At 40.4% G+C, this 13,456-nt stretch overlaps 1 protein-coding gene across 2 annotated transcripts in view; it reads right to left on the bottom strand.

The window, feature by feature from the left end:
* Positions 1-549: 549 nt before the first annotated feature.
* Positions 550-13,456, bottom strand: part of LOC149255503 (thioredoxin reductase NTRC-like) — a 362,592-nt gene continuing 349,685 nt past the window's right edge. The window contains exon 10 of one of the 2 annotated variants that reach the window (XM_089460503.1): positions 550-1,179. In XM_089460503.1, the coding sequence (XP_089316629.1) occupies positions 1,119-1,179 (61 nt within the window). In that variant the 3' untranslated portion in view covers positions 550-1,118. Of the gene's footprint in view, positions 1,180-5,882; positions 6,031-13,456 lie in introns of those variants that run through there. The other variant, XM_089460504.1, reaches the window with a different exon arrangement.

The raw sequence follows: 13,456 nt of genomic DNA, 5'->3' as shown, positions 1-13,456 counted from the left end.
CACAGCATTTTAATTTAATTTTAATATGTATACAATTTACACTTGTTATGATCCATCTTGGAGTTTGGCTATAAGTTTGTTTGGGTGGATGAACAAATGTGTAGATGGTCATATATACCCCTACAACAGGGAAACCATTCCAGGGCATCATATGTCCAAAAAGCAAGAAATGGCATATTCCCCAAGGTAAGAAAAAAACATAAAAGAGAGGATTCGTATGACTGATATATGTTTAAATAAATGCTAAAAATTAAATAAATAAAGCTTAAACTGAGACAACAGAGACACAGCTTTTAAAGTCATGGATTTTTTTTGTATTTTTTGTTTTTACATTTTTAACAAATATTTTAAAATATGTCGTTTCAGCATATTCTAAAATTTATGAAAAGTGTCATTTGTGACTTAAACTTTGGCCTACACTATAATCAAACAAGAAATCAAACAGGCATGCGTATGGTCATCCATCCAACAATTGGAGATGGTTTACCACAAAATTCAGAATTTAAGCTCCAAAGCAATCATCATATACACCTAAATTTAAGATCAATGAGGCAGACATTGCTTATGCATTTTTCACATCATGAAAATTTCATGATAGTCTAACACATCTCATCTCTTTAACATAGCCTATATCATTCAAATAGTTATCACAATGATTTCTTCATCTTGTAACCGATGTTCTTTCTTATAAGTACCCTGGAAATAAGAGAAAAATGAGCATCTGAATGTGCTGCCAATGGTAAACATTGGAGACACATTTTACACAACGGAAGAAAGCAATTTTCTTATAAGACTAGAATTTTGAGTCATTTTGTGACAAAGCTTGCCAGTAATAAACCTTGAACTAATCTACAAGAAACTTCAAAATCCTGTACCGAATCTTGTCCAGCTCTGTGCATCATCACTTATTGGCTTCGATGGATTCTCAGTGTTTTGTCTATGTTGCCATCTAAGGTACCATTGGCAGAATCTTAAACTTGAGGAGAGAATCCTCCGTAAGAAATTGGGAATATTGAGTCATTTTGTGACAAAAGCTTGCCATAATCATAATCTTAAGCAACCAATATATAGTGAAATTAAAAAAATCTATGTACATACTTTCCTAGCATTGTGCAACATCACTTATTCGCTGCAATGAATTCCCGGTACTCCCTCTTCATTTTAACTCCTGCAATTTGCCTGTATTACAATAGATAAGATACGACATATTAATTGCTACACATGCAACATTTTGAAATCCCATGGTGATGTAAACATACAATGTTGCCATTGACCATTTTCAATGTTACTTGTTGCTGAAAGAGTACACAAAATAATGGACAAAACATATTAAAAGCAAATATCAAAATTCGAACGTGCAAAATTGATTTTATTGTCTCCCTCGTAAGTTTCGTACTAAACTCTATACAGTCATTGCTGAGTAATAAACAAAAAAATTTACAGGTGAATTATAGCATGAGCATGTGTCATTTTTGTTAGTTTTTAAAAGAGTCTGCGTACATACTAATTAAACAGAGTATGAGGCCATATTGTACTTTTGAATCAATAATAAAACTGACCGCTAATAAATCTTACGGTTAGTGTGAGGTGGGCTGCCACAGGCTTTTGGAGCACACCCTCTCAAATATATAAACATTTGTTCCATCATGTATAGCACCTTAATACAATAACGCTGATTTAACCATTTGACACCAACATTAACTGCATGTGGGGCACATGTTATTGACATGTAATGTACAATCCACGTTGTTAATTTTTGTGTAGCATCGGGAGATATTCCTGCATGGCTAAAAGGTCTTGAAGTCGCCCTAGAAGAATTATATAAATTTTATTATTATTAAATCAGGTAGACCATGGGGTTGACCAAGGGCCGAAGTTTGACCACACACTGACTGTTTGACTAGCATTGACTTATGTGTATTTTGGCTAGTTTTCCCAGCATTGACTTGCTGAAGTTTTTGACCAGGTTTGACTAGCATTTGACTTGGATTATTGACACAGATTTCTAGACAAATTGCTGATTTGTAAACCTTGCTGAAGAATAATTTCTCCTAAGAAAAGTTGTTGGGTTTTCTCCCAAGGCTGGGTTTCCAAGGTAAAATTATTGTTTCTCTTGTGTATGGCTATCTTTCTGTCATCTTTACTGTTTCCACTGCATTTACTATTGAGATTTTCTGAAATGTAATTATTCAATGATAGCAGTGGCATAAAATACTAGTTGAAAATCATTAGGAAGTAATTACCTGGCAGAAAATTGTATTCTACTGCACTTGCCATAGAATTTCAACATGGTATTAGAGCTTTGTTGAAAGAGCAGCCATTAAAGTAAGCCTAAGAGACAGTAATCAACAACTTGATTGGATTTTAGATCTCTTGTCAAAATGGTGCCAAGTCTCAAAGTAGAAGACAAGTTGGATGGTGCTACTAATTTCAGATCTTGGAAGACCAGGATACTTCTTATCTTGGAAGAAAATGACCTTCAGGATCATGTGAAGGAAGTCATTCCAGAGCTAGAGGGAACTAAGAGGAAAGCCAAACATAAGAAGAAAGAAGCCAAAGCTAAGAGAATTTCGATAGATTCTATAAAGGACCACTTGATTCCACATGTTGCTGAGGTGGAAACTGCCAAAGAAGTGTATGATGCATTGGTGGGATTGTTCCAAAGTGACAACACTAGCAAGAAGTTAGCCTTGACGCATCAGCAATGTAGTATCATGATGTCCAGATCAGATTACGTTTCTCTTATCTTATGAAAGTCTCTTAGTTGAGAGATGAACTTGGAGCTGTTGGAGATACCATTGATGATGCAGAGTTTGTTTCATTGACTCTCAATGGATTTCCTTCCTCAAGGGATTCATTTCTTCAAGGAATTTGTGCACAAGAAAAGTTGCCCAAGTTTGATCAACTATGGACTAATTGTATCCAAGAGGGGGCCAGATTGTTGTCCAAGGATAGCTTGTAGAGACCTTAGGATGAAGAAACTCAAGCACTTTCAGCTCATGCAAAGAAAGGAAAAGGAAGAAGAAATTTTGGAAAGTTTTATAAGAAGATTACAGGTATAAGGCCTGCTCTAGTTCAGGATCAGAATAAGAAGGATATGTCAAAAATCAAGTGCTTCAATTGGCGAGATTTTGGACACTATGTCCCCCAGTATCCTCAGAAGAAAAGAAAGGAAAAGCAGCATGTATCAACAACCGATGTTGATGATGATGATGATCATCACCCTCAAAAGAAGACAAAGGAATCCAAGCTTGATAAGATTGTAGATGGACTTTGGAAAGAATACTTCTTTTGACATTCATTAATGATTTTTTTTTCTCATGAAGGTCAAGGATGAGGTCTTCAATGGGATCCAAGAATTCTGGGCTCAGGTTGAAAACTTAACAGGGAAGAAGATCAAGGTTTTGAAGTCAGATAATGAAGGGGAGTATACTTCCAAGGACTTCATAATTTTCTGCAAGGAGGCAAGGACTAAGAGGGAGTTGACAGTTCCCTACAACCCTTAGCAATTTCTTCCTTGATCAAGAGATATGTACTTCTAATAATATTTTTTTTCTCCTTTGATCTTTTTGTCAGCAGCTTGTCCTTTCATTTTGTATGCTTTAGATACCAGAAATGATTGCTTGCTTATGATTTTTTTCCCTTTTCTATGGCCTCCTGAATGGGGTTTGTGGAAAGTAAGAACAAGTCCATTGTGGAGGCTGCCAAGGCGATGATAGCATTACAAAGCGAAGTTTGTGGCAAAAGGGTTCTCCTAAAAAGAGGGAGTGGACTACAAGGAGACTTTTTGCTCTAGTTGCTAGATGGCCAGGTTCTTGTATGGCCTAAGGGCTCGAGCATAGAGTGATTAGTGTTCAAGAGGAAGGATTGTATAGAACGTTAGGACATCTTGGATTGTGCCAAACGACGGAAGGAGCTTCCAGTTCAGAGGGAGCGGACAATCAGGCAAAGTGGAACGAGAAACCTCCCAAGAGGATGTCATGGGTTGAGATTGCCAGATTAGATGCTTAGAGATGGGAGGTCACGGGGAGCAGTATGCCTTCTATGAGGGGACCATGCCAAACAACAGGGTATGCTTTAATAATAGAGGAGCAATAGTGGAAAGAGGATTTGTTTCTGTGACAAAGGGAGCAGCCAGGATTGCCACAGAAAGATTTGCTTCAATGTCAGATCGAGCACCCAGTTAGGGTGACCAGAAAATAGTTGTGGTGATGGATCCAGTGAAGGAAGCTAGCTAGTTTATGGTTGAGCCGAGACATGTGGCAAAGCATGTGTTGAGGTACCTGCATGATATAGTTGGACATGGTGCAAAAGGAAGCAGTGAAGCTCCAATACATATCCATAGACGAGCAAATTATGAACATTCTCACCAAGTATATGTCTAGAGCGAAGTTTGTATACATCATAGACAAGCTAGGTGTGATGCAGAATGCCTCCCTTATTGAGAGGCAGTGTTGATGTTTTTGTAGCTTGCAGAATAGGGAATACATTCTCCCATAAGTTCATGCTAAATTTGACTAGGGGAGAATGATACATTCACCTATTCAGCCATGCTAATTTGGCTAGGGGTGAATGGCCCAAAGTGTTGATACTTGCGGGATTGGAGCAAACTTTCTCCCATACAGCCATGTTGATTTGGCTAAGGTCATTGTTGATTTGACTAGGTGAGATTGGTACATTCACCCATTGGAGCCATACTAATTGTCTTGGGGTGAATGGCCTTAGGCAATTGCGGCATAGGGCAGACATTCTTCCATTGAAGCCATGATGATTTGGCATCGATAGTGTCATGCTAATTTGACTAGGGAAGAATGATACATTCACCTAAGAAGCCATGTTGATTTGGCCAGGGGTGAATGGCCCAGGGGCAAAATTTCTTCTAAGAAGCCATGCTAATTTGGCTGAGTCATGCTGATTTGACCAGGGGAGAATGATACATTTACCCATGGGGCCATGCTGATTTGGCTAGGGGTAAATGGCCTAGGATACTCACATTTCCTAGTTCGAAATGGAGTGATTTATATCTATAAACTTGCATGTGAGGAGACACTACATCAACATAGCAAGCTCATGAACTTTTTTTGTGTAGAAGAAATTTCAACTAAGGAGAAACTTGTTTTTAGCTAAGGAGAATACCTCCCTCGCTAAGAGGGAGTGTTGATTTTTGTGTAGCATCGAGAGGTATTCTTGCATGGCTAAAAGGTCTTCAAGTCAGCCTAAAAGAATTATGTAACTTTTTTTATTAAATCAAGCTGGCCCAAGAAAATCAAGTCACCCCAGGAAAATCAAGTCACCCCAGGAAAATCAAGTCGGCCAACCAGTAAAGGGATGTGTCCCTTGGGTTGTGACACCCCATACAACTTGTATAAATAGACAATGTGACATCTCATTTGATGACCATGCAAGAGCAGGCTTTCTCTGTCCTCATCATTATTTCAATGTTGCATTAATCGTTATCGAGATAATATCGGCACGAGGAAAAAATCGGAAAAAATCGTAATTATCGGGAAATAATCGGAAATAATTAGGAAAAAATCGTTTGGTACAAAAATATTCATTTTTTTCATTTTTTTTCAATTTTTTTAGTATCTAAACCATCTACAACATAAAATAAATACATTGACACATAAATATGATAAAAGAACTAATATATAAGATGTTTAATATCATTTCTAGTGCTAAAATCACACATAACATTGAATCATGTCCTCAATAGTAAGTCCTAACTCTTGAGTCCCAACTCAACCTCAAAATATCAACAAAAAATATAATAATGTATCTCATCATGTCATAATGTCATATACAATAAAATGAAGAAAATAACTAAAGTCTAATCCTATTGATTTCCTCTGCCCCTCTTGCGAGAAAATGCCATAGCTTTCACTTTCCCTCTAGATGTAGATGCTGGTGCTGGTGGAGTTGGCAGTGGAGTGTGCTATGCTCAGAAGCTGAAGAACTAGAAGTAGGAGCTATAGGAGGTAGACCACATCCTCTACTGGTGGCAGGGGTAGCCCGGGCAGGTGGTGTCACCTGGAAACATTACAATCTCCCAATCTTGAAATCCTGAAAAGCTGATAAGTCTGCTGCATTTTGAATGAAATCTAAAATTCTACTTTCTCCATATGAAATCCAATGAGGCTGGAACCACTCTCAAACATCCTGAGTCATTTCATGTTAATGTTAAAAATTTAAGTAAAAGAATGAAAATGAAGATTAAGGAGAACATATCAATACTAGGGCCTAGACTTGATCATTAAGTTGCCCCACTCAAAAATTATTTGTTTCTTTAAAAAAAATTGCATTTCGAACATTTAGCATCCCTTATAAAACCTCGCTGCCCCGACTATGCAAATGATTTCATAAAAAAACAAAAAAACATTACAAAACCTCACTGTCGGAGACCCGCACGATAATTTCGATTGTTATCGCGATAATTTCATAAAAATCGTGCAAAAAAAATTACCCGTGATAAATTCGTATAAAAATCGCGATAAAATCGTTTTATCGAAAAAATTGCGATAAAACAATAAAATCGCGATTTTCACAACACTGCATTATTTTATCTCTCTTGGACAGCTGCACGTGTGAGAAGAAGGCCGCAATGACCAAATCTTTGATTGAATTTGATTGCAGAGATTGACTGGATTTCACTGCAGGGTGTACCGAATTTGACCATAGGCAAACTGCAGGATTGACCACAAAAGGACCACACATGCAGGTAGTTGACCACAAGAATTTGACAACAAGGCCAAAGTTTGATCATATGATCATTGTTTGACCAGTGTTGACTTATGTGTATTTTGGCTAGTTTGACCAATGTTGACTTGCTAAAGTTTTTTTACCAAGTTTGACTAGTATTTGACTTGGATTATTGGCACAAATTTCTAGACAGATTGTTGATTTGTAAACCTTGCTGAAGAATAATTTCTCATAGGAAAAGTTAGGTTTTCTCCCAAAGTTGGGTTTCCCAAAGTAAAATTATTGTCTCTTTTGTGCGTGGTTGTCTTTCTGTGATCTTTACTATTTCCGTTGCATTCACTGTTGAGATTTTATGAAGTGTAATTATTCAATGATAACAGTGGCATGGCATAAAATACTAGTTGAAAATCATTAGGAAGTAATTATTTGGAAAAAATTGTATTCTACTACACTAGCCATAGAATTTCAAAACACATAACTATGCAAGATAAGTATACCATCATACCCATGTATATTTATTTATGTGACAGTTGACATTATTCTAACATTTCCCTACCATCAACACAAAAATCTTTTAGCACATTATTCTAAAAAGCCCCTCAACACAAAAACAACAAACTTTGTTGAAGAACAATTTGGAATTGACTACACCTGCTCTCTTGTCATTCTAGAATGATTTGCAGAATTGCCACCACACTTATTTAGAAAATAGAAATTGCAACTTAACGACAAAATCACCTAGATAACAATCATTGGTTTTCCCTCTACAAGTTTGTGCTCACTCTCATATTGAATGTAAAACTCACGTCTTGGCCAAGGCTACAAATTCCCCTCGACGAACACCAATAAGCACCCCATAAATGCTCCCTATACTATGAGGCCTATTACCCACTAACATGTAGGGGTAACAAGAGAAAAAATTTCCCCTATGATCCTTATCACAGACAACAGTTCCACAGACAAAATTCAGGGTTCTCCACAAAGAATTGAGTGATGATGCTCCCCACAGCTTGCCGAGCTCACACACGTGATTATTATGCTGCTTCAACTACACAAGGTACACTATTTCATTGCTTCATATAAGTGTTAACGCATTATGTATTTGTCACAAAAGTGGCAATCATCTATTGAGTCAAATAATGAGATCATGATGCTCTAAATTTGTGACTTTTGCCTTGTTTCACCTTAGCAGTTACCATTGTCTCCTAGATAAGTGTTTTCTATTGAATTATTTAGCTTGGGAGTTACTCCACAAGCCCAGGAGTTGGGGTATGTGAGGATTTTGGTCACAAAAGGCTTTGTGGGAAAAGAACCCAAGTAGAGGGGTTTTAGACCCAAGTTGGGGTTTAAAACCTAAAAGGAAATTAAAAAGAACATTAATATTTCCTAAGGTTTAAGTGGACAAAACCCCTAAGATCTAGAGGGTTCCTAGGAGGCCTAGGAAGGGTTATTTAAAGAGGCCTAAGGGAAGGCTAAAGGCTTCAAGTGGGAGGAGCTCATTTGATCGAGAGGCTAGGAGAGATGTAGACCAAGAATAGGTCAAAGCTAGGAGGCCGAGTAGGGCTAAATAAGGTCGAGTTTGATCATGTCAAGGGCATTCGTCAAGAGGAGTGCAAGTCTCAAATGCCACAGAATTAAGGTGCCAAGCCTAGCATGGATCAAGCATAGGGATGGTTTTATCTCCCTAGATCTAGCTTGGCTGAGGAGGAATTGTAGGCTAAGCTTACAAGAGACGTTTTGTGCATAAGGAGGTGCGAAACCCTCACAGATCTAGCCACAGATATAGTGATCATTAGATTAGGGTCAAGACCTTGCAATGTGTGATTTAGCACTGTCTTAGGAGGCCAAGAATTCTGATATGTTGCAAGAGATGAGCCGCATGAGTTAAGGTACAAGCGCAGAAGGATTCTGAGATGGGTTTTGTACATGTACCATTGAAGAATGTAACTAGGTTCGGTCTTCATAATTGTATTTGAGTCATAATGAAAAGTATTTATCAAAAGAAAGAAAAAGGAGATTTTATATTATTATTATGACTTATTAAAGCATGGGTTTCATGCTTGGGTCATCATTTTATAGGTCAAAGTCCCCATTGAGGACTTCTAGGTTTTATATTGAGTCATTAGAGTCATTCTCCATTTTATGAGACCCTTCTTGGGCTTTTGAATCATGTAAAAAGAATTTTTATTGAGTCAAATAAGTCATTTGTCACCTCCACACCAAGTCGGCCCTTACCTGATCAAGTCGGCCTACATGAGGGTAATTCGAACTCCAAAAAAGGGTATATATACAGTGCAATTCGATTCCTTTGGAAGACACACTCTCACATGTTTGAAATAGAAGGAGCAGAAAAAGTGTGAAATTCCAAGAGAAGGAGGAGAATTGTTGGAGAAGGATAAAAGTCAAAGTTTCTGGGTTGTCTCTCTCTCACATGTGTGAATTTGTTGGGATATTGTTGGAAGTTCAAAAACCTGCATTAGGATCGAAGTTCTTCTGCTGTTGGGTCGAAGTTCTGTTGGGTCGAAGTTTTGTTGCTAGGGAGGTTGAAATTTTGTTGCTGCAAGATCGAAGTGCTAGGTCAAAGTTGTTGTTGGAAGGTCATCATCTGCAAAAGTAAGGGCCGACTTGGTGATTGGAGGAAGTTTGTGTCTAGGTCAAGGAGTCTTGGATCATCTCGTGAAACTAATAAAGGAAGAGTTGTTGACTAGGTTTTCCCTAGATAGGGGTTTCTGCCTGGATGCCCACCTACATCTAGTGTCTTTTATCTTCGTGTTATAGTTATTGATAATTGCTTGATGAACTAAGTTAAAAGAAGAACAAAAGAAAGTTAATAAGTATTAAGAACATAAGAATATCACAAGTAATTATCAGCATAAAGAAAATATTTCTGCCTTTCTGATTTTCCAACATGGTATTAGAGCTAAGGTGAAGAAGAAGGAAAAAGGTAGCTTGGAGATCTATTGAAAGGAGTTTTAAGAAATTTGAATAAGGGTCATTAGGGAAAAGGATCATATAAGAAGTCAAGCCTACTATCTTCAAGATCAATGTCTAACTCAATGAAGAGAGAAAACAAATTAGAAGGAGCATCCAATTATAGGGCATGGAAAAAGAGGATAGATCTCATCAGAGGGAGTTGCCATACGAATGCAGCAGTGGCAGTAGCAGAGCCATGGGCAACAGTACTATTGATTTGGGGTAGCATCAGATGTGCTCTAGCCATGAAATTTGGTGGAGAGGCTAAGGCACATGAGATCTCCAATACCCAGAAAGGGTTTGGGCAGATTCTAAACAGTTTGAGAGATATTAAAATAAGAATTAATATAAAATTGTGTTAGAATGGTCCAAAAGTCATGGATCAAGCCAGATCTAATCTTAGCCTTTGATTAGGGACTTAATCTCGACCGTTGATTTGTCAACGAGAAAAGTATAAGAGGAGGCTTGAGGGTCACTTGGAGAACACACCAAGAGATCAAGATTTCGACTTTCTGAGGTTGGGTTTGCTGAGAAAGTTGAAAAAGTGATCTGGAGTTGCAGCTGAGGGGCAGTGAATACAGAAGCGAAGAGGCAGAGACAGTGTCGGGAGGATCAGCGTAGCAGCCAGGAAAGTTGACGCAGAGGGCAGAAGTCGGAATTGCCAGGGACAGCCAGAACAGCCGGAACTGCCGGGAACAGCAAGGACTGCCGAGAACTGCCGAAACAGTTGGGAAAGATGACGCAGAGGGCAGAAGCCGGAACTGCTGGGAACAGTCGGAACTGCCAGAACTTCCGAGAAAGCTGACGTAGAGGGCAGAAGTTGGAACTACCGGGAACAGTTGAACTGTCGGGAAAGCTGACGTAGAGGGCAGAAGCCGGAACTGCCGGGAACAGCCGGAACTACCAAGAACTGCCAGAATTGCCAGGAAAGCTGACGCGGAGGGCAAAAGCCGGAACTGCCGAGAACTGTCGGGAACTTCTGGAACTATCAGGAAAGGTAATGCAGAGGGCAGAAGAAGCTGACATAGTTCCTAGAGGCTGACGCTGGGTTTTTTGTGGGGCAGATTGGAGCTGAGGAGTTGTCGAAGTGTTTATCTGGGGTTTCAGCCGGAACATCTGTTTCCGAAGGAGAGGTACTACTGCTAAGATTTTTCTCTATTGGGTGAGTCGAATTTGGCACCCAGATTGTATTCTGAAATTGCTTAATAAATCAAACCCTCAGATAGCTGCATCGGTTTTCCTACATTGGGTTTTTCTGGGGACATTAGTCCAAAAATAATGATGTCATTTGTGTGCTTGTTTCTGTTTCCTTCAGTTGATGATATGTAATGTGTTGAGCATGTACTTGTGTTTATTTTTAGTATTTACATGGTAAATAACTTGTTAATTAATCAGAACAAGTAGGAAGGGATAAATCAGAAAGTACATGGAGGGTTTCTAACTGTTAGACATAGAAACTTCAACATGGTATCAGAGCGTGGTTGCAGATCACAAGAGAACTGAGGACATCGGCCGAGCAGAGCAGCAGCAGCAGAAATCAATTGTCCTGAGTGACAGAGCTGATCCTTGCAGAAGGCAACAAAGGAAGGAGTGACGCAGAGGGACTGTGTCATCATTCTAGGCCAGAGAAAGACAACGCAGAGGCTAAGGGAGGCAGAATGAGGCTCACGCAGAGCCAAGCAGAGGCCAAGAGGGCTGACGTAGTTGATTGGGGGCTCTAATTTGTCGGTGTCGGGATTGCGCAGAGCCAAGTGGCTCAATCCTTCAGTTGTTGGGGTATAGGAGGCTATGGGTAAGTTGCAGAGTGAAGCTGGTGGGGTACTATAGTCATAACAGTACCTAACAAGGCAAGACCAAGGGGAGGGAGTTGCTGTCGAGGCGGATTTCTAGCCAAGGAATCCAGATCAGTGGTGCAATTGCACAGACGATCGGAGAGGGGAAACTTGATGGTTGGTAGAAGGATTTCTAGGAGGGAAATCGGGACTCAGAGGGAGTCTAGAAGAGAACTTTTAGACGGGAAGTAGAGAGACTCGAAGGAGTCAAACAGAGAACTTCCAGAGGGGAAGTAGAGAGACTCAGTAGGAGTCGAACCAAGAACTTCTAGGCAGGAAGTAGAGAGACTCGGAGGAGTTGATAGAGAAGAGTAGAGAGAAGGCCATGAATGGGATGAGGGATTAGGATAGGTTGGACAGAGCGCCCAACTTTGTGGTCTGGAAGGCCAGGATCCTGTCCATTCTAGATAAACATTGTATCAATGCCTTCGCCTTGAGGGATGACAATTGTGCCATGAGTACTCATGTGCCACTTGAAAAGAAGTGGGGAGACATCGAGCTGTAGTCAAGCAGACTACAGGCGATGAGGGGCAGAATCCTCGAGGTACCCAACCACTTGGATTATACCTTGCTACAGGAGCCCCGATGAGGAGTAGCAATACTGGCAGATGTCGGTAGAGACGAATGAGGATGGAGTAGCAGAGGGAGCGATAGTAAAGGATTCCCAGGACAACACGAGGCTAGCAGGCTACAACAGTGCGAGAGGCACGGGAGTGTTGCACCAGTGCAGGATGGCATAGAGAGGTGTGAAATGGTGCGAGATGCAGGGAGTTGTTGCAGCAGCGCAGAGGTCAGAGAGGGAGCACTTGTCAGCGACAGAGGGAGCTTCAGCATCGGGAGTGTCTCTAGCTTGATAGAGATGTCAGAGTTGGGAGATCAGTTACTTACTTCTCAGTAACTGAGTTGCAATGCAGCAGTTAGCAGTGGCGGTGCTATGGGAAGCACGATGTAGCATGATGAGAGGGGATGTAGTGCAGACGCATCAGTGGCAGTGGCAGGGCCATGGGCAGTAGCACGAATGCAGAGGGAGTTGTCGTACAAATGCAGCAGTGGCAGTGGCAGTGGCAGGGCCATGGCCAGTGGCACGAATGCAGAGGGACCGATGTCGGATGATCAGAGTAATACTCAGTAAGGAGTATTGCTAGAGCACAGTCATTGCCAAGAGGGAGTGTTGATTTGAGGTAGCATCGGATGTGCTCTAGCAACGAAATTTGGTGGAGAGGCTAAGGCATATGAGATCTCCAATACCCAGAACGGGTTTGGGGAGATTCTAAGTAGTTTGGGAGATATTAAAATAATTAATATTTTTAATGGAGTCCCTAAGTCTAAACTTAAGGAAATTAAAATATTAATGTGAACTAATATAAAACTGTGTTAGAATGGTCCAAAAGTCATGCATCAAGCCAGATCTAATCTTAGCCATTGATTAGGGACTTAATCTCGGTCGTTGATTTGTCAACGAGAAAAGTATAAGAGGAGGCTTGAGGGTCACTTGAAGAACACACCAAGAGATCAAGATTTCGACTTTCTGGGGTTGGGTTTACTGATAAGGTTGAGAGAGTGATCTGGAGTTGTAGCTGAGGGGCAATGAATACAGAAGCAGAGAGGCAGAGATAGTGTTGGGAGGATCAACGCAGCAACCGGGAAAGCTGACGCAGAGGGCAGAAGCCAGAACTGTCGGAAACAACCAGAATTTCCGGGAACTGCTAGAACAGTCGGGTAAGCTGACGCAGAGGACAGAAGCCAGAACTATCGGGAACAACCGGAACTATCGAAACAGCCGGGAAAGTTGACATAGAGGGCAGAAGTTGGAACTGCCAGGAACAGTCGGAACTATTGGGAATTGCCGGAACAACCGGGAAAGCTGATGCAAAGGGCAGAAGCCGAAACTGTCGGGAACAGCCAGAACTATCGAGAACTGCTGAAACTGCAGGGAAAGCTGACGCCAAGGG

The sequence above is a fragment of the Pinus tabuliformis genome, chromosome 7 (assembly GCF_031772625.1).
Source record: "Pinus tabuliformis cultivar Carrire ecotype Pingquan chromosome 7, CPIR1, whole genome shotgun sequence".
Lineage (NCBI taxonomy): Eukaryota > Viridiplantae > Streptophyta > Pinopsida > Pinales > Pinaceae > Pinus > Pinus tabuliformis.
The sequence above is the reverse complement of the archived record's forward strand: the minus strand, read 5'-3'. Positions and strand labels throughout refer to the sequence as shown.